The sequence below is a fragment of the Coloeus monedula genome (assembly GCF_965178545.1).
Source record: "Coloeus monedula genome assembly, chromosome: 8".
Taxonomy (NCBI): Eukaryota; Metazoa; Chordata; class Aves; order Passeriformes; family Corvidae; genus Coloeus; species Coloeus monedula.
The window spans coordinates 19,215,223-19,234,307 of record NC_138788.1 but is presented as its reverse complement, the minus strand read 5'-3'; the positions used below and the strand labels follow the sequence as shown (position 1 = coordinate 19,234,307).

General features: G+C 56.3%; 1 protein-coding gene across 1 annotated transcript in view; it reads left to right on the top strand.

Annotated features, from left to right (window-relative positions):
• Positions 1–19,085, top strand: part of PSD (pleckstrin and Sec7 domain containing) — a gene marked incomplete at both ends in the record, with an annotated part of 33,214 nt that overhangs the window by 13,401 nt on the left and 728 nt on the right. Inside the window, 10 exons of the mRNA XM_082286055.1 lie at positions 2,562–2,756; positions 3,267–3,347; positions 3,914–4,026; positions 4,830–4,888; positions 5,434–5,523; positions 15,041–15,084; positions 16,319–16,497; positions 17,296–17,366; positions 17,947–18,104; positions 18,428–18,572. Of these exons, the coding sequence (XP_082142181.1) occupies positions 2,562–2,756; positions 3,267–3,347; positions 3,914–4,026; positions 4,830–4,888; positions 5,434–5,523; positions 15,041–15,084; positions 16,319–16,497; positions 17,296–17,366; positions 17,947–18,104; positions 18,428–18,572 (1,135 nt within the window). The remainder of the gene's footprint in view (positions 1–2,561; positions 2,757–3,266; positions 3,348–3,913; positions 4,027–4,829; positions 4,889–5,433; positions 5,524–15,040; positions 15,085–16,318; positions 16,498–17,295; positions 17,367–17,946; positions 18,105–18,427; positions 18,573–19,085) is intronic.

Here is a 19,085-nt window from a genome sequence, read left to right as displayed (position 1 = left end):
ACATGGACACGTCTCTTGCTCTGCTCTCCATTTACTTGAGAATTGGGCTCTTGTTTTCCTGTCTTTAAGCTGCACATTCTCCAAGCCAGTTGGGGCTTTGAGTGGTGGAAGACAGGTGCCACAAAGAAGGCATTCTGAGCCTATAGAGGCTGACTGTCCATATTTAACTGCATGAGAGTGGCTTGAGTGCTAGAAAAAAACCCATTTCATGGCATGGTTGAGTAGTACCTCGTCCTGAGAGCAAGGTTATGCTTTGCTGATGAAAAACACCAAATTAGTACTGGGACTTGGTGAGGGAGGGAGCAGCAGATTCCACTGATACTCAAGCTTTGAGATCCCTGCATGCTCATTGCAAGTAGCAAGGCAGGAATTGTAGTAACAGGCTAGGACCCTGCAGCAAGATACAAGTATTGAAGGACAAGAGAGATTTAGTAAATGGCTCCATGCCTGGATGCTCAGCACTAGGTAGGAAAGCTGAGGACCACAGACTGGGAAGAGAGGTCATGGGGGGAGATTTGGAGCTCTAGGTTTGTCTCTGGATGCTCCAGGAACTGGCCATGTGAGGGAGGACAACCTCTCAGGCAGTATAGATGAGGTCCAGAAGGATATCAGGAGTTTTAGGGATGGTGCAGAGAAGAACTAAAAGATTTTGAGAGGGTGACTGAGCAGCGACTTGCTCTGGAGATGCAGTTGGAGCATGGGGAGTGTTGGAGGGGTGGCTTTGCATTTTGTAGCTCAGCCTGTGACTGGAAAAGCACCCTTGGAACTGCTGGGCTGCAAAGGGGACAGTGCCTGTGCCCTTGTGATAGCAGATAAGGATTTTAGCAAAAAATCAGCCACAACCCATGGCTGGCAGGTGCCAGTTGCTGGGATGGATTCATCTCCTCTGCCTCTGGGAATCAAAGAGCCTGTGACCTCTGTCCTTGGTTGAAGTTGCAGTAACTGCAGCCACACAAGGAGCTGAAGTGGGGCCCAGGTGTGTGCCCAGCACTGGCCCAGCAGCACCCAGCCTGTTCCGCTGTCAGAGCAACTTTGACCCTGCCAGACAGTGAAGGCACAGCCAGGCACCAGGGCCCATGCCAGCAGCACCTTTGGATGTGGCTGTTTTGGGAGGAGAAGAGCTTTTTGGCAGGTGGAAGATTTGCCCACAGAATGGGGTGTGCTGATGATGCAGACAGTGATGCTGGAAACTGCCTGCCCAGCACAGCTCCCCAGAGCTGGTGGAGTCAGACCTGATGAACTCCTAATGACCTTGTGACCACTCTCATGGCTGCTTCCACCAGGGTACATTGGAGCGATGGGTAGTCTCCCTGGGGAGGACTGGAGCCAAGTGGGCACAGATCTGCCTCGGCCACCTATCCAGGTCTTACCACAATCACCTCCTGGCACCGCTGAGTTCAGCAGTGGTCTGAGAAAAGCATGTCTCCAAGGACCTGCACGGTGTTGGAGCTGCTTTCACCAGGGAAGTGTCTGACCCACAGGTTTGAATGCAGAGCAGCTTCTCCTGCTGCATGGTGGCTGGGGGTGACAGGAGGGTGGAGAGGATGGCACCTGAGAGCCCCCCGGGGCATGAGGCCGCCTGTCAGTATTGTGCAGGGCTCCCCTGGGACAGGCAGTGCTGAGCAGGAGGAGGCTCGTCCTTCTTGAAAAAAGCAGAGCCTCAAGGAGACTGGTTTGGGTAATTGGCTCAGGAGACCAGGCCTCTTAAAACTCAATTAGAGACTTTTAAAAATAAATCACACTGGAACATTGCAAGGGCTGCCAGAAAATTTGGGCGAGGTCAGAGTTGTTTAACATTTGTTGTTGATTAGATTCAACCAGCTTTTGGTTGGGATAACTTCTGCACAGCTGAGTCAGATTGCTTCGGGGCCAAGCCAAGAGTGTCTCCTAACATGGCCATTTAAGGTGTGGTGGGCCGAGAGCTGATGGGCAGCCTGGAGAAGACAGTGCACCCCACTGTGAGCTGGGAGGCCAGGGGGGTTTTCCTTCATCCTCGTCCTCTCTGCCTTGGCTTTGCTGTCTGTGTAGTGCTTTGAAATCCGTGGGTGGGAAAAGGCGAATGAAGGAATTATAGTTGTCTTGTCTCGGGTAGAAACTGCACTTGAGAGCAACACAGGAGTTTGTCCAGATTAAAAAATGAGTACGGAGCTGTAGGACAGCATGTGATGTGCACATGTTTCTGCTCCAAGTCTCTGCTACGGCTGAGCTTGGCAGAGCCTGAGCCCACACATACAGTTTCACAGGTTCAAAGTGGGGGACTTTGGAGTAGTTGTCCTTTCCTTCCACATCCAGTGTGAATGTTGGTTTGAGTGCCTTGGTTCAGTCACTCAGTCACTGGTGCTGTCCCATCACCCCACCTCTCCTCCCAAACCTGTATTCCCACACCTTCCCTTACCTCCCTTAGCTGATATCAGAGTGTCTCTGACCAGTGCAGTTCATCCTGGGTCCCAGCAGTGAGTAGCTAGTCTCCAAAGCAGGGTGAGGAACATGCATTTCCTGAGAAGCTGAACAAGGAAAGGATCTGTAGGCAGGCTAACGTGGAGTGTCCCTTCCCATTGCAGCGACCGCCCCCAGAGCCAGCTGGTTTCAGACTCGGAGTCGGAGATGGACAGTGTGGAGCAGCTGGCCCTGGGCAGCACGGACACGCTTTCCAATGGACACAAGGCTGACCTGGAGGCTGCCAAACGCCTGGCCAAGAGGCTCTACAATCTGGATGGCTTTAAAAAAGCAGATGTGGCTCGCCACTTGGGGAAGAAGTACGTGTGGGTATTTGGAAGGAATATTCCATTCTGCAAGGAGCTCACTTGCACCCGCGCTGCACCCACAGCTGCTGCCCTTGTGGGGCACCAGGCTGGCAAGGAGCCACTGGCAGGACCTCAAAACCCACTCCTTGTGATTGGTACATCTGCACCAGATGTTCCCTCTAAAGGTCTTAAACCTGGAAGACATCCAGATTTTCATACCTTCATACCATGACTGCATCTCGGATGCTTCCGTAAGGTGTTGGGGCAGGGGGTGGCTAGCTGACCTCTCGGGGGCCCTTCCCTCTATAGCTTCTTCATTTTCTCTTACATGCCCTGTATTCACAGTGAATTTGTGGGTGACTTCTCTGAGTTTCATGGGAGCGTGGGGTCTCTGTCCTTGGCATGCCTCTTGCAACCCTGGGGAACTCCCAGTCTCCTAGAATCCACCCAGCCCCTGTGTGCCTTTGGCTGTCCCCACAGTCTGGTCAATCCCATTCTCAGCCTCCCCTTTTTCTATTTCAGCAACGAGTTCAGCAGGATGGTGGCAGGGGAATATCTGAAGTTCTTTGTGTTCACAGGGATGAGTCTGGATCAGGCTCTCAGGTCAGAGCTGAGTGTGTGTACATGTGTATGTGTGGTGGCCACCAGAGTGGGGTCCCAACAGACCGTGCCCTCTACAGCTCTGCAACCACGTAGAGATCTGCAAGAGCAGGCAGACCCCATGACTCCCACCTGGAGATCCTCTTACCTCTTAAATAGGAGAGGGTGTTTTCCCAGATAGTCTCTCAGCCATGCAACCAAGAAAAAACACCCCTGGTCTTAACTTAATGGTCAGTGCAGTTGAATGTCAGGTTCACCTAGGCCTGGGTTTCCAGGTCTTGAACTCAAATCCTTCTGTTGTTACACCTGCCTCCTTTCCCAGTGTAGGTCCTGAGATTGGTTGTAGGTCTCTGTAATGTGCCAGCAGGATATGGTGCTATGGACTTGGAGGAGAGTCCCACAGTGTGTTTGGAGGGAGGGAAGGATGTGCAAAGGCAGGGCTTCATCCAGCACACAGGAAGGTCTCCAAACCAGAAAGCACAGCTCCGTTCCTGCACAGGGTGTGTTGCAGAAACTGTAGTGGATTTCATGTGTGACCAACACTGATGCTGCTGCTGCTGCTTTTTCAGGTCCTTTCTAAAAGAGCTGGCCTTGATGGGAGAGACACAAGAGCGAGAGCGGGTGCTGGCTCATTTTTCCCAGCGCTACTATGAGTGTAATCCCAATTCCATCTCTTCAGAAGGTAGGAAACTGCATGTCTGTGGGGGGTGTGCATGTTTCAGGGGAGCCTATGTGTTTGTGAGCTTGGTGAATGTGCTCAAACTGAAACTAGAGAGCAGGCAGAGAGCCTATACTGATGCCTTAGAAGATAGCCCCAGTATGTAATTTCCCTCAAATAACAGATGCTTTATATATTTTTTTTTAAGCCTGGTCTGGTTGGATGATGCATAATTAGGGCTCAACCCATTCTTAATTCTGACTTTGAGCAGATTAGTGCAAGAGGCACCCTTAGCACACTCCTCACCAAAGAGACCCCAGCTCTCAGACCCTCAGCTCAGGGAATATCTAAGTGAGGAAACTTGTGCGCCTGACATTTGAGGAGCACAGGCACCCACTTTATACTATTTCGTGTCTTTGCACCTCCTCTGTGTGTATTTGTATGCTGGGTCTGCTCTGGGCTGGCTCTGGGACAGGTGAGCTTTGGGCTGCCTGGCTGGCAGAGGCTGTGTTGGTCCTACCTTGCCATGCTAGGAGCTCTGCAGGATTAGCTACAGCATGACTGCCTGGCTATAGGGGCTGCAGGCTTGGAAGGGAATTTGTATGCTCAGGTTTGGAACCAGCAGCCTCCTACCTACTCACCTGCATGCTGTCAGCACTGCAGTGACTGCTGTGTCCCCTTGTGCCCAGGTTGGGGGGGGGGGGTGGGCTCAGTGCTGTCTTGGAGGCTCAGAAACCCCGTATCCTTCCTAAGATGCTGAGGCACTGGACTGCCAGCTGCAGGGCTGAGCTGGGGGCTCTAATTCCTGTCCTGTGCTTGTGCTGCAGACGGAGCCCACACCCTCACGTGCGCCCTGATGCTGCTAAACACAGATCTGCATGGACATGTAAGTTACCACTGCCATTGCCCCGGTCTGTCCCTTGTCTGATCCCACCACCCTGAAACTGTAGTTGCTCGGGGAAGAGTGAGGACAGTGCCACATGAGCAGGAAACATGGGACCCTGGGCCTGGCTGGTCACCCCTGATGTGTTTGGTGAGGATAGAGGAGAAAGGCTAATGAGAGGAGGGGCTGATGAAGGAGAGAACGGGGCTTTGAAGGAGACTTGCTGAGCTGAAAGATGTAGAGGTGGAACGAGGACAGAAAAGAAAACTGAGCAGGGAAATAAGGTGGGAATGAGACTCCAAAACCAGCTGTCATTGGGAGCATGGAGCACACAATTTTGAAAAAGGAGGCTATTTAAAACTCCTGGAGTGTGTCTGCAAAGCCAGCAACTTCCCCATACCTGCAAGCAGCCTTCCAGAGACCTGGCTGGTCCCTCACCCCTCTGCAAAGATGGGGTGTCTGTTCCTGGGCTGTGGGACCTGCTCCAGCCAGCAATGACCTCTGTCCCAAAGGTAATCCCAATGTTTCTCTCCCCCTAACACCCCCAGAACATTGGGAAGAGAATGTCCTGCTCCGACTTCATTGGCAACTTGGAGGGACTCAATGGAGGCACTGACTTCCCCAAGGAGCTGCTCAAGGTAAATTTGGTTGTTCTCCATGGCTGGCCACACAGCAGGAGCAGAAGTGAGAGCTTTGGGCTGGATCACATGGAGGGCTACCTGAGATGCTATGAATGCAAGATGCGTTAACATGCAAGAACAGTGATATTACCTGAGCCTGCAGTTGTGCTCCTGCCTTCCTGAGGGGAACATGGGCTGCTCCATTCCCCTAGGAGGACACTGGAACTTTGCCCGGGGTTCTGATTCCCTCGTTGCTGTTGCTGTGCCTGTATTGCAGGCAAGGGAGCACTCATGGGGCATCTTAATAGGGCTGGTTTGCCCAGCTGCAGCCAGAGGCTTCCTGGTATCAGTTCTGTGGTACTCAGCCCTTTCTGACTCCCTGAAGTACTGGGGCCCAAAACTTTGGCCAGGCCCTGGGACTGGAGCCATCTTTGGTGTCACAGGTGATATGGGCAAGGCACTGCGATGGGGAGAATGGGCTGGAGGTTAAAACCTCGGATCTGGGAACTCACCACACTGGTGTGACTGGGGCACTCCTGCCTTCTCTCTGTCTGACCCAGTTCCTAGTGGGGCTTGGTCAGGGAGAGCAGTGTTCAGCAAGCACCTCTGGCCTTGGACTGCTGCGCTTCTCTGGCATCGCCTGCTCTCAGAAGGGTTTTCTAAGCTGCTGTCTCCCCGTCTCAGACCCTGGGAATAAGCTTAGCTCCCATGGGGTCTTCCAGGCAGAAACCGCTGCTGTTGGTGAAGTGCTACAGTTGGCAAATACTCGTGATGTGGAAGATGGGTTCCCACAGGGTGCTGGAGCCACAACGTGGGGGAGGTGGTTGATGGAAAAAGACAACAGAGGGTGAAAAGCTGAGCTCCCTTTTCAGCCTTTGTGGGTCTATTCCTGGCTTTGTCGCTCACCCCATCATTAAGGGGTTACCAGCAGTTCTCAATAGGGCTGTCCTCCCTCTCAGCCCACACTTCGCATGTAAAAGGAGTTACTCAGGAAAAATTCTCCTCTAATTTTAAACCTAGCTCCAGAAGAGGCTTTAAGCACACAAAATGGATGGAAACATGTGAAATGTGGACCCTGAACCCCAGCCCTTCAGTGCTGCTGCACCTTGGTATCTGAGCTCCACAGACTTCTTGGTGTGCCCTCTTTGCATCCCTCACTGCCCCGTGGTTGGGTGCCCACACTTGAGGCATTGCCCTATTAAACTTGTCCCCCACAAAGCACCAGCAGTTCAAACGTATGAGATCCAGTTACCACATCAGATCCCAGACAGAGGGAAATAGGACAGCGAGGAAGTGCCATGAAGCTACAGGCCTTCTCTCACGGGCAGGGGCCAAGGCGTTTGCTGGGTGTAAGGAAGTGGAGGGAGGCTGCAGTGTTGCAGCACAGCCCCGCACAGCTCTGCCTGCAGCCCAGCAGCTGGGAGGCTGCTCTGCTAAAAATGGCCTGTTCCCTCTGCAGCTGTGGTGCTTCCCACCACCGCTTTTCAGCCGCCTCTGTACAGGAGCCATGCTGGGGAGGGGGAGTGAAAGACAGTGTGAGGAACCTCAGGCAGGGCAGGCTGCAGCTCCTCACCTGAAGCACCACTCTGCTTCGGAAACCCCCTGCCCGTGCAAGAGGGCGTGGGATTCTGGAGCAGGTGAGATGGAGAAAGGGCTGTTGGCTTGTGCTGGGGAGAGGACTGACAAGGGGAACTTGTGCCTCTCCTGGGCAGCCTTAGCCAGCACATCCAGAGAAGACACTCTTTCCCTTCTGCCCACCGCTTTTGGCTGCTTGGTGCTTTGGTCCCTGCACAGGCTCAGGGGCAGACAAATGGGGAAAGGCTCTCCTGCTTCCCTCCCTGTGTCAACCTGCATTAGCCCTGTTACCCCAGGCAGGATGCTTCCTCCTTGGCAGACCTGGCAGGCAGGCTGTGCCTGGGGACTGAGCCTCCTGTGCAAGCGTGCCGCACAGCTGTCTGGCTAATTTTAGCGCTCCTGGAGCACACGCGTTTCCTAAGGGTAAGGGGAGGGGAAGGGCTGGCAGGCTTCACAAGAGCTTCCCAAAGCTCAAGGCTGGGTCTTGGGCAGCTCCGGCACCACAGAAGAAGGGTCCTGGGGGCTCTTCCCAGCCTGCCTGGGTAGATAGCACAGGCTGCTACCCCAGGGACTTCAGGGCTGGAGGTGGCTCTCACCCAAAGCAGTTGCTGCCAGGGAACTGGGGCAGTAGGGCAGGACCTAGGTGGCTGCAGGGGCACACGGTCACCATCCCCTGTGACTCGGAGGACAGCATCGGGAATAGACCCACAGGGAGCCTGAGCACTCCCCTTGTCTCTGGCTGCAGGGAGTCCCAAGACAAACGCAGCATGATGCCTGAGAGCATGTGGCAGCTTGAGTCAGACGAGAACTTTATCTGCTACTAGATAATACATGTAAACAGTCCCAGTTTTATGCAGAAGCAATGAAAACACTTGAAAAGCTTTCACAGCTGAGCATCACATCCCCCTCACTGCCAGTGCCTCACTATGCCCTGCACAGCACCGCTGCTGGAACTAAGGCAGTGCTGCCTTACCAGCACTGCTGCTGGAAACCCTTTCCTCTGTCTCTGAAAGATCCTGTGGAGAACTATACTCTACAGGCAGGGCTGCCCAGCTCTCCAGCTGAGATGTTCCCCTGATAAGGCATGGAGCCATGCCAGGGATATAAGAATCCATATAATGCCGTTCCCAAAGATGCCCACAAATGCAGGCTGAACTCTTGTGGCCATGTGAAGGCAGCTATCCATGCAGCAAGGAAGGAGGTAGAAGCAGGACATCCTGGAGCTGGTGATATTTTGGTTAGCTCTTGAGATGTTGCTTTTCTCTTGACAGTGTGATTTCAGCCCAGGTCCCCTGGGATTTCACACAGCGTTGCTGATTGTCTGCTACATTTCAGGTGTGGATTTGACCTTTACATGATTGATCACTTTGTGGAGCCTTAGCTCATCCCCATCTTCCTTATCCTTTTAGCTTAACCTTGTGCTTCACTGGCTGACAGCAGGGCCAAATCGGGCCCCATTTCTCACCAGCACTGCTTAGCAATTGCAGGAGTGAGCCAAATCTGTGCTGCCTTCCAGCCTAGGAGCCCAGAGCACGTCACAAATGTTAATGAATTAAGCCTGACAATGCAGTCGGGTCCTCGGGGGAGGAAGGTAGGATGGGCCCCCACCTTCCAGCTTGGAGGCACAACAGCAGGGCTCAGACGCTCAGAGTGCTGGGTAAGTGATTAGCAATGTGGGAAGAAAGCCCTGGCTCCCACCTCTGAGCTATAATCACAGGAACGCTTGCTCAGTGTAATCCCTCGGGCTATTTTTTTTTTTTTTTTGCCTGTTTCCCCTGGGAGCGATAGGCTGCTCTGCCCCTGTCTCCCATGGCTCCCTTGGCCTCAAGGGCAGCCCAGTACATCTGATGTGCCAGGCATCCATGCCCCCTCCCTCACAAGTTGTGCCAAATGATCACTATGCCAAACAGTTAGGACAGAGTGGAAAATTTCCCCCTCTCCACGGCTGCATCTCCTGCTCAGTCAAGCCTAACTAAATTACACATCGATCCTCGTGCTTTCTGCAAGGATGCCGAGCTCTTTGCTTCTTCGGGAGCAACTGCCTGAAGCATCTCTGTCCTGCCCATAAGCAGCTGGGTGACTGTAGCTACTGCTGTTTCTGGCCTGACCTGGGAGGGGGGACAGGCAAGAGGCTTAAGTGTGGGGTGGACACTGAAGATGGGAAGTCTGAGCACGTGTCCACTGGCCCCATCTCCTACCGGCTTTGTAGGTCCCTGGTGTGGGCCGGGCTGCAGCAGCAGCTCTGAAGCCTGCCCAGCTGGAACCGAGTGGAGGTGCCACCTGGCCCCTGGAATTCAGGAGATGTCACCACCGCGGCCCCCCCAGGAGGGTGCAGCCACCTGCTCCCACTCTCCGCGGGAAGGAAGCAGGGAGGGCCAGCTGGTGCACCGGAGGCAGGTCCGGCAACTCGTGTGGCATCAGCGTCAGGGATGCTGTCCCCCCAGGTGCGGTGCCCACCGCCGGCCCCTCGGCGCGGCTCAGCCCGGCCGGGCGCCGCGGGTCGCCATTGGCTGCGGCGGGCGGGGCGGGGCAGCCCCGCCTCTGTCGAGAGCCGCCGCCGAGCCCGGCCCGGCCCGGCCCCGCTTCAACAGGCGGCGGCGGCGGCGGCGAAGCGGGCACGGCAGGGCAGGGCCGGGCAGGGCAGGGCAGGGCAGGTCCGGTGCGGTCCGCCGGGCTCTGCGCGGGCGCCCCGCCGGCCCCCCGCCGGCAGGATGATCGGCGTCAACAGCATCAACAGCAGCGCGGGGCGCATGCGGTCCCGCTCCATGTGCTCGGTGCGCTACGGGCGCAACTACCGCGGCGTGGAGACCTTCTGCTACGGCTGGCCCCAGCGCTCCCGGACCCTCAAGCCGGTGCTCTACACCGACCTGGTGGTCAGCCGCATCCAGAGCCGCCGCAAGAAGAAGCCGGTAAGCGGCGGGCCGGGGAAGCGGGGGGAATTCCGTGGGGGAATGCGCAGCGCCCTGCGCCCTGGCGGGGACACGGGTGGGTGAACATGCCCGGACAGTCGCTCGCTGCAAGAGCCTCAGCCCTGGTACGGAGCAGTCAGCCTCCATCTCCCTCTCGTTCCTGCTTTCTGCGGAGCCGGGTCTCCACCATGCCCCCTCCTCCCGAGGGTCCCCGTCCCCAGTCCTGCATTTCTCCCCCCTCCATCCCACCCCGATCACGGAGGTGGCGGGAGCGCGGCAAGACCTGGGTGACATTGCGCCGCTTACCGTGGTCTGGCAGCAGTGCTTGCTCGAAAACATCGCTGCGAGAGGAATCCAGGACAGAGCCGTACCGTTGGGACCTGCCCCTACGGCTTAGCATAAGTGACGAGCTCTGCGGGCTCTCTGCCAAGGGTTGCGCTGCGCCGTGCCCTGTCAGCCCAGCCAGGGCAGACTGGCACCCACCTGGGCGTCGGGGAGAGCCGCAAGGCAACGCGGAGGGGCAGCGCCGCAGCCCCGGCACCCAGCCGAGCAGAGTTAGAGAGGAAGGAGTGGCTTCCTGGGCAAAAACGGGCTTTTTATTGCCGAGAGCTTGCTCGCTGTGAGCCGGCATCCGTTTTGGAGATATTAGGCTGGTGCGCATCGGTCCTGGGTGGGAAGAAGCGAACAGGCTGTCTCTGGGCGCGTCCTGCCTCGGTCGGGTGCCTGCCTCCGGTGTAGTAGCGGGAGAAGAGCCCACACCGGCCCCTTCCTCGCAGGCAAGCTGGGGCAGAGCAGTCAGGGTTACCCCAGAGCTACTTGGGCTGCCCCCGTGGCTAAAACCAGCCCGGTGGGGCCATCGGGGCCGTGCCAAGCCGCGGTGCTGTCATAGCGCAGTACGGTCTGGGGGCAGCATTAAGTTGTGACGCACTCGGATGGAAACATGCAGTTGGGAGATGCTCGGTCGCTGCTTCCCGCGCTGTGGGGCTGCGCTGGGAAGGGTCTGCTGTCCTGGGGGAGATAGTTGCCTGGGCAAGGAGTAGTTTAAATATTTTGAAAGAGGTTGGTGCAGCTTACAGTGTTACTGAGTCAAAAGTGTGGGGCCAAGATGGGTAGCTGTCACCTGCTGCCACCCATGACTGCAGCAGGGTGGAAGGTCATGCACAGGACATTGTCCCCGTGGCAGCCCATTTTACGGGGAAAAAAGTCTGTCCTCAAGTCACTCTGCTCTGTGTGCACACAGGAGCCCCTCTGCAGCAGGGGGAGGGAGGGACACGGGGATGCATGCAGCAGGGCTGGTGTGTGCCAGGTGATGAGTTGTTCTTGAGCATGGGTTGTGCATGCTGGGCAGGCAGGAAATGCGGGGGGGTGCTGCTGAGGTGAATTAGGGACCCGACAGGTACAGTTCCATCCAACATACAGCTCTGATCTGACTCTACTGTTCAGATCTGTGCAGCTGGAGGGTCTGTGTGCCTGGGGAACCTCACAGAGCTTTGTGGCTGGGTGTAGCGAAGATATTTTGCTAAGGAAAAGTTGGGCACAGCCAGCAATTGAGCTTTCATGTTTAAATGCTGTCAGTCACAGAGAGAGGTAGAATGACTGCAGGGAGGGTGCTTGGTGGCTGTGAAGTCTGTCTTGAAGAATGTCATGAACCCATGGCTGGTCACAGGGCTCACAAGAGGAAGGGGAGCCTTGATATGCACATGGCATCTTGCTGCATGGAGAGCTGAGCACTGTGGTGTTTAGCAGAGGAACTAGCAGACTGGAAGGAGGATGTGTCCATAAGACTTATGATGCATAGAAGAGGCACTCCAGAAAGGGTTAAAACCCTCATCCAAGTGCCCAAATTCCTGCCTTAACCTTCATCTGTTACTTGAGTACTGGGCTACAGTCCTCAGTACAGTCCTGTGCCAAAGCTGTATTCAGACCAGCTTGTTACTCAGCTCCCCAGACCATCACTGGATCTTGCCTCTGGTCTGGTCTGAGCTGAGGAGCTTAATGGGGGTGTCTTCTCCCTGCCCTGCTTACATAGGCTATCCCCAGCACGGCTGGCCCTATGGCTGGGCTAGAACATCAGAGCCACCTGCCTCTTGCCAGTGCCGCCCCTTTGCTGTCCTTGAGACTGTTTGGTAGAGCGGGACTCAGGAACAGCCTCTCAGCCTGCTTTTGGGAGGGAAAACACCAAAGAAAGATGTTGATTCAGTTAGAAATCCCACTGGGACAGTACATTCCTAGGTCTCTTTAGCATTGCGCATGTCTAGGGCAGAGCTGGCTGACTGGTCTGGCATGCTGCAACAGTGAGCTCATAACCCAGCGATGGCAAAAAACCCCAACCATGCTTGGGGTCATCATCCATAGTGGCATGTGGCCAGTGCCCAGCTTTCTCTTGGGTAGTACTTGCAAGCTCAGAGATGCCAAAGAGTTGCTGTCCTTTTGGCCCAGCGGAAATGAATCCACGGAACAAAGAGAGTCTGGAGAGAGGGACCTGCTGATCAATCTGGCGTCTGTGGTCTCTGCTGACGTGGTTGTGAGTTAGGCTTCAGGAACCTGCGTCACCTGCGCTTCCCTAGCAGAAACGATCTGTGCACCAAAAAGCCCAGAATTTTGTGGAGTAACAGGCAGTGGTTCTGCTACAGGACCAGAACAGCAGAGTGAGCTTTGTGGCTGGAATGCATCTTCTCGGCTAGGACTTGGGCTGAGTCCACCAGCTTTGTACCTGAGATTGGTCTTGGATGAGGTTGGTATTTAGCCAAGCAGAATTTTGGCAGGTTTTGTGTAGATGTAAAGCTTTGTGTTGCCCTCTCAATCCCACAGTCTCCCTGTTCCCTTGCACAGGATTGCTTAGCAGCCCCTGCTCCCTGTCTCTGAGGTGGGGTACTTGGCACCCCTGCTGGTAATGGGCTTGGTGGGATGCTGTTGGGGCTTGTAGCAGGGCAGCTGGGGCCTTTTGAAGCCATAAGGCAGTTCAGCCTGGAGTCCCAGACCCAGGTTTTTGTAACACAGTACTCTGCCAGGATGTTATCCGACACTGTGCCATCCTGAATTACTCCTCAAGCATCTTCTGCTATCGGCTCATCCACTCAGCATTTAGCAGCAATCCTCCCGCAAGCCCTGCACGGGGCTGGGGTTCTCTCCAGCCCTCCAAAATCCCTGTTCAGCTGGCTCACATCCCCCTGCCTTGGGGCAGGGAGTTGACACTTCTCTGTATCACCAATGAGCCAGATGGAAGCCAAGCCACCTGTGCCATTCTGCCCGCTCTTTCTGAGGTGCTTTTGGGCCATTTCCAGTGGCCACTATGTGCCATTTTTTTAGTCTCCTTTTTGTATCTGTTGGTTCTCAGCATTTTTCAGCTGCATCCCCGGCAGTGATTAAGATCCCTTCTCTTCTGTTTCCCATGGTGACTCCTTATGATCTACATTGCTCTGAGATCCTGCTTATCCCCCTGCTCTGCTCCCAGATTATGTTCTGCAGGGCTCTGGATTGCCTTTTTCCTCACAAATTCTTCTCTAAATCTCTTTGCTCCTCTGGCTGCCTTGCTGCCAGCCCGCTGGTGGGTATCTCCTGCTCACAACTTAGCATCCTGCCCCTCTGGCACTGGGACTGCACTAATGGGTCTGGGATCAAATCTTCTCTCAGGCTCTGAGGCTATTACCCCTTTATAGGTCTCCTGTCTTCCCAGGAGAGAACTGAACCCAACTTTTCTGCCTGCTAGATTGAGACGATCCCTTCCTTCCTCTGAGAAACAAGCTGGTGCTATGCCAGCATTTCCCTGATGGGAAAGTGTGGAAAGAGCTGGGTTCCTGCTCCATCCTGGCTGCTGCGCCTCTCGGGAGTGATGAATGTCCCTTCCCTAGACGTCGCTGGGGCCTGTCTGCTGGCCAGCATTCCCAGGCCCCTGCACGCCTCCAGCTGTACTTTCTCAGCCACCAGCAAGATCTCTCAGCAGCAGTCTCTGGCCCAGTGATGGATGTTGACAGCTGCATGAACAGCCTGTGCAAGATTCGATTATTTTCCTCCAAGGATGATGCCTTCCAGATCTTGCTCCAAAGCCCTCTGTGAGCACTGTGCTGAAACCCTCTCTGGAGCCTCCCTGACTACAGAGCTGTGCTGAGCACTGCTGGCTTGCACCCAGCTCAAACCGGACAAACACTTGGGAGCGGGGCCCTTAAGCATCCTGCTGTAGGCAGGCTTAGTTTGTTCCTGTGCAGAAATGCAGGCAGCAGACCCTGCCTTGCTCAGATGGGTGATGTTTGGGTCTCCAAGGAGGGAAAAGTATTGGGGTTGCTGGGGAGGGGGTAGGGACAGGCCACAGCCACTCCAAGCACCTGCCTTGACCAGCCACAAGGTCTTCTGAGTGTCTCATGAAGGACAGCATGCCAGGGTTTCTGCCAGTGCAGGGCCAGCACTGTGCTGAAGTCTCTCATAAAGTGTGCTCCTGCAGGAGCAATGCATTGCTGGGGAGTGCTGGGTGCTGCCATGAGCCCAGGGTGTGTGGCTGACTGCAGTGAAGTTGTTGGCTGTGGTCTGTTGTGGCATGGAGCTTCTGGAGGCTGTGGGGCAGGCTGAGGTTCCACTGAGTGGGTTGAAGGCATGCACCAATGAAGTCTGTCCCAAAAGCTTGCTGTCGTTGGACTCAGGCCTCCTGAAGGCTGCCACTTTTACCAGTCTGGAACACCTTGGAATAGGGAGAAACAGCTCTCCAAGCACTGAGAAATGGTAGGTGTGCCTCACCATTATGCTGCTAACACTGTGGCACTGTCATGGGCAGGTAGAGACAAAGGGTAGGAGAGGGCAAAATGCCAGGGCCATCCCCTGCATTGTCCTTGAGGTGGGGGGTGGTTTGCAGGTCCCGTGGTCCCCAGGAGAAGGTGCCTGTACCCCTAAATCGAGGTCAGCTGACTAGCCTAGCCAGGACAGGGCTGGACCAGAACTGACATGAGGTTACCTTAACCTCTGGTGTCCCTGAGCCAGTCTGGCGTGCCTCTTCTGTTCCCCAGAGCAGACCCCCAGCCTGGCACCGCTCTCCTGCTGATCCCCCACTCTTCTCTCTGCAGGCACTGTATGGCTCCATCAAGAACGAGAAGCTGCAGTGGGCCATGTAAGTACCCCTGCAGGGGATGCTGCTGTATGGCACTGGGTGGGCAGTGAGTCCAGCCAGCCCCAGAGGCTGCACAAGCCATGATGCTGCAGGGCAGGTGCCCCTGTGAGGATGAGAGCAGGAGAGGGAGCTTGGGCTGGGTTGGGCTGGGGTGCAGGCAGTGTACCCCTGGCTGCCCTCAGCACTGCCATGGGGGTCCCTTCTCCAGCATGCTGGGGGAAAGCCACCTGAGGCCGGTTTCTTGCAGCTTTGGCATGTGTTTGTGCCTTGGTGGCTGTGCCCAGGGTGGGAATAGACAGCCTCTGGAGGTGCTGTGGCTGTGCCAGGGCCCCACAGGGTGCCTGCACCCTCACCTACAGCTGCCATCTCCAGCAGCAGGAGCGGCAGCGCCTGCGCTGCAGGGATTAATCAGCCCGGTCCTACCCAGTGCTGAGCGATGCGCTCGACCGCTGCCATGGAGACGCCGGCAGATGCTGAGGGGTTTAATTAGCAGCGAGCGGCTGAGGGAGCGGGGAGGCAGCAGCTCTGGGCTCCCACATCTTCCTGCGGGCTGGGGGGAGCGGCACCAGTGCAGCCTGCCCATAGTGAGGGGCTGTGACCCGGTGGGAGCCCACACCTGCTTCTGCCCACACCTGCTGCTGCCCTTGGATGGTACTGCCCAATGCCTTCCCACCACAGTCCCCCTGCACCCCTTTGCCTCTGGCTCTGGGCCCTGTAGTCTGGCTGCCACCCTTAAAATGTGGGGACCAGAGCCTGCGTCTCTCCTCGTGGGGGCATTCCATTCTATACCCTCCTTCCTACCAGTTGGGGACCAGCAGTGAGCCTGTATGCCATGGACTGGGGCGCTGTGGTAGTGCCAAGCCCTGGGGTACTGCTCCTCCATCGCTTCTGGCTCATCAGCCTGGCTGGCATCTGTCACACCCCTGCCCAAAAAAAGGCTCCTCAATCCCTGGGGCAGGCAGGGGTCCCACCCTGAATCAGCAGTAAAAGCGCACTGCCTTGTCGTTCAAGGAACCAGGCAGCACCTTGGCTGTCTAGAGAGACAGGGGCACATGGGCATGGCTAGGTTTGGGATGCTCACCAGTGCTGATGGAAGACTGCTCATCCTGGCCTGCTGCTCCTGGCTTCCCTTTCAGAAGCCAGGCCTAAAAGTGGCACTGACCAGTGGGGAACTTGGTATTTGCTTTTCCCAGAAAGGTAACAAACTCTTTCCCCACCCAAATCTGATTGGCAGAGATGAGGAGGAGCTGAGAAAGTCCCTCTCAGAGCTGGCAGATCCCAACCCGAAGTCCATCAAGCGCATCAGCAGCTGCAGTAACCCCTTTCTGGACTTTTCCCAGGACTCCAGCATTGCCACTTACAAGCATGGGCTGTTAGTCCGCAAGATCCACGCTGATCCTGACTGCAAGAAAAGTAGGTGCCTGTGGAGGCCATGGGCAAGAGGGCACTCTTGAACGGGAAGCAGGGCAAGAGTCACTATGTGATGTCCAACTGTAGCATCATGCCAGCCTCCAGCATGAGTGCTGTGCCAGGCATAATTCAGCTCTCAGGCTGGGGAGCTGAAAGGCCCGTCCCTGCCCATCCACATGCACCATCAGGGCTTGGCAGATGCCAAGCAGGCAGGAAGTGAAGCCCCTGCCCACAGCACTGGGAAAGGGGCAGGCAGGGTGATGGGGTGGGGTCTCCTGTTGCACCCCTGCCACAGGATTGTGTGGATGAAGGAAGGTGTCCTGTGGTGTGATAGACAAGGCTCACAGCAGGCTGCAGCTGGTTGGGCACTGCCAGGCATGTTCACCGTATTCCCCATAAAATCCCTCCTAAGCCCTGGCCATCTAATGCTGCCTAGATCTGATTAGATGCAGCCGCCCTTCAAAGCCAGCATTACCTGGCAGGCAGCACCGCCTTGTCCCCATGCCCGGGCGTGGAGGCAGCGGTGAAGCCGAGCACAGGCAGCGAGGCGGGGAGCGCAGGGGGAGCGCAGCACGGCGCTGGCCCCGGGAGGCGGCAGCGGCCCCCCTGCCAGCAGCACCATCTGCCAGCCACGCGGCCTGCATGGGCTCAGGTGCGCAGGGACAGTCCTGGCGTGCTGCCCGTCCCGGGGGTGGGGTGACGTGCATTGTGGCAGGGCTGGCTGGAGGAGGGTGGGGGGGTGGCTTTTACCCCCGCTCAATTCTGAGGCTGATGTCTGAGCTGCTCTCTCCTCCTCGGCAGCACCCCGAGGGAAGCGCGGCTGGAAGCCCTTCCACGCCATCCTGAAGGGGATGATTCTCTACCTGCAGAAGGTAGGCAGCAGGGCCGCCCACGTCCACACCAAGGAGAGGGATTGTCCCCAGTCCAGAGGGTGGGTCACAGCAGTCTCCACAGCAGTGAGAGAGGGGCTGCAGCACACAGCACTGCAAAGCCTGGCTTAAGTAGACTCAGCACCCTGCATGCCTGAGCAGCTGCTTGGGGACCTGGTGGCATTCCTTTTTCCAGGGTGCTTGGGTACAGCCTGGGCAGTGAAAGGCACTACTAACTGAGAGCTCTGCATGCAGGGGGCCTGGCTGGGAAGAAGGGCATCAGGGTCTTTGCCCTGAGTGGGGCATTGGGCTGCACATCCAGTTCCCTGCAGGCACACACACAGGGAACTGGGGGCAGTGGGGAACAGCCCCTGTGCTGTTGCCAAGCCAATGCACCTAGGTTGTGCAGCCTCTCTCCAGGGGTGTAGCATGAGCTGGAAGCAGAGTCTGCAGCTGCCTGGTGGAGGGTAAGCTCCAAGCCCTGCCACAGCCAGCACTAGTCTGCAGTTCCTGAAACCTCATAGAGCTGACTCATGGTGGGGTGCATTCCTGAGCTGGCTCTGAAACACCCCATGATTTGCAGGAGGAGTATAAGCCAGGGAAGGCGCTGGCAGAAGAAGAACTGAAGAATGCTATTAGCATCCACCATTCACTTGCCACGCGGGCATCTGACTACAGCAAGCGACCCAATGTCTTCTACCTCAGGACAGCTGACTGGAGGGTCTTCCTTTTCCAAGCACAGTGAGTCCTTCAGGATCCCTGGCTGGGCCCCACGCCAGGGCACAGGGACTCCCCTGACTTGAATGTAGAGTGGGATGGGGCTTAGGGCCACCTTGCTCTCTCCTGTCCTGGCCCTTTCTGGAAGGAGAGGGACCTGGTGTCAGTGCTGAGCTTTGCCCAGCTCCTCTTTTTCCTACCCTGCTGGGCTCAGGTTAGCTGTGGGTAGAGTCCCAGATGCCATGGCTGGCCAGGGCCAGGCCTGGGGGACTCAGACTTTGTCTGCAGAGCAGATCCCTCTGTCTTTGACACAGATAGCCCATCTGTATTTTGGCCTTTTTTCTCAGGAACCCTGAACAGATGCACTCGTGGATCACACGCATCAACGTGGTGGCAGCCATGTTCTCTGCACCCCCCTTCCCCGCAGCCATCGGCTCCCAGAAGAAGTTCAGCCGCCCGCTGCTGCCCAGCTCCTGCACCAGGCTGTCTCAGGTGGGCCACGGTGTGGGGGCAATGGTGAGCCTGGGACAAACCCCTGGATCTGCCAGTGGCACTTTCCCCTATAGAGGGATCTATGTGGTGCCATGCACCTAGCTGCCTCCCCAGTGAGGTGAAGGGCCAAGGGGGAGACAAAGAAAAGGGGTACTGAGATTGGGGGCAGACAGTGAGGTCTTGTTCCTGGCAGTGGGGCTGGACTCAGGTGATGGTCCAACCATGGAGTGGTTCCACATCATGACTTGCAAGGTCCTGCGAGGGACCTTGAAAGGCAACCAGCTGGGGGGATTAGCTGGCACTCATGCATACCAGGGCAGTTATTCATAGAGCAGAAAGGATTTAAAAAACCACCAGCCTAGTTTGAGAGGGATTAAATTTTTCTGCTTTAAGACTGCAGTCAGTCCTGCTATGAGGTGAGAGCAGATTCCCCCCAAAAGCCTGTGACTTTGCCTGCCATTTAAAAAAACAAAAATCAAACCTGGGAGCAGAAGCTGAGATCCTGGCTGCTCC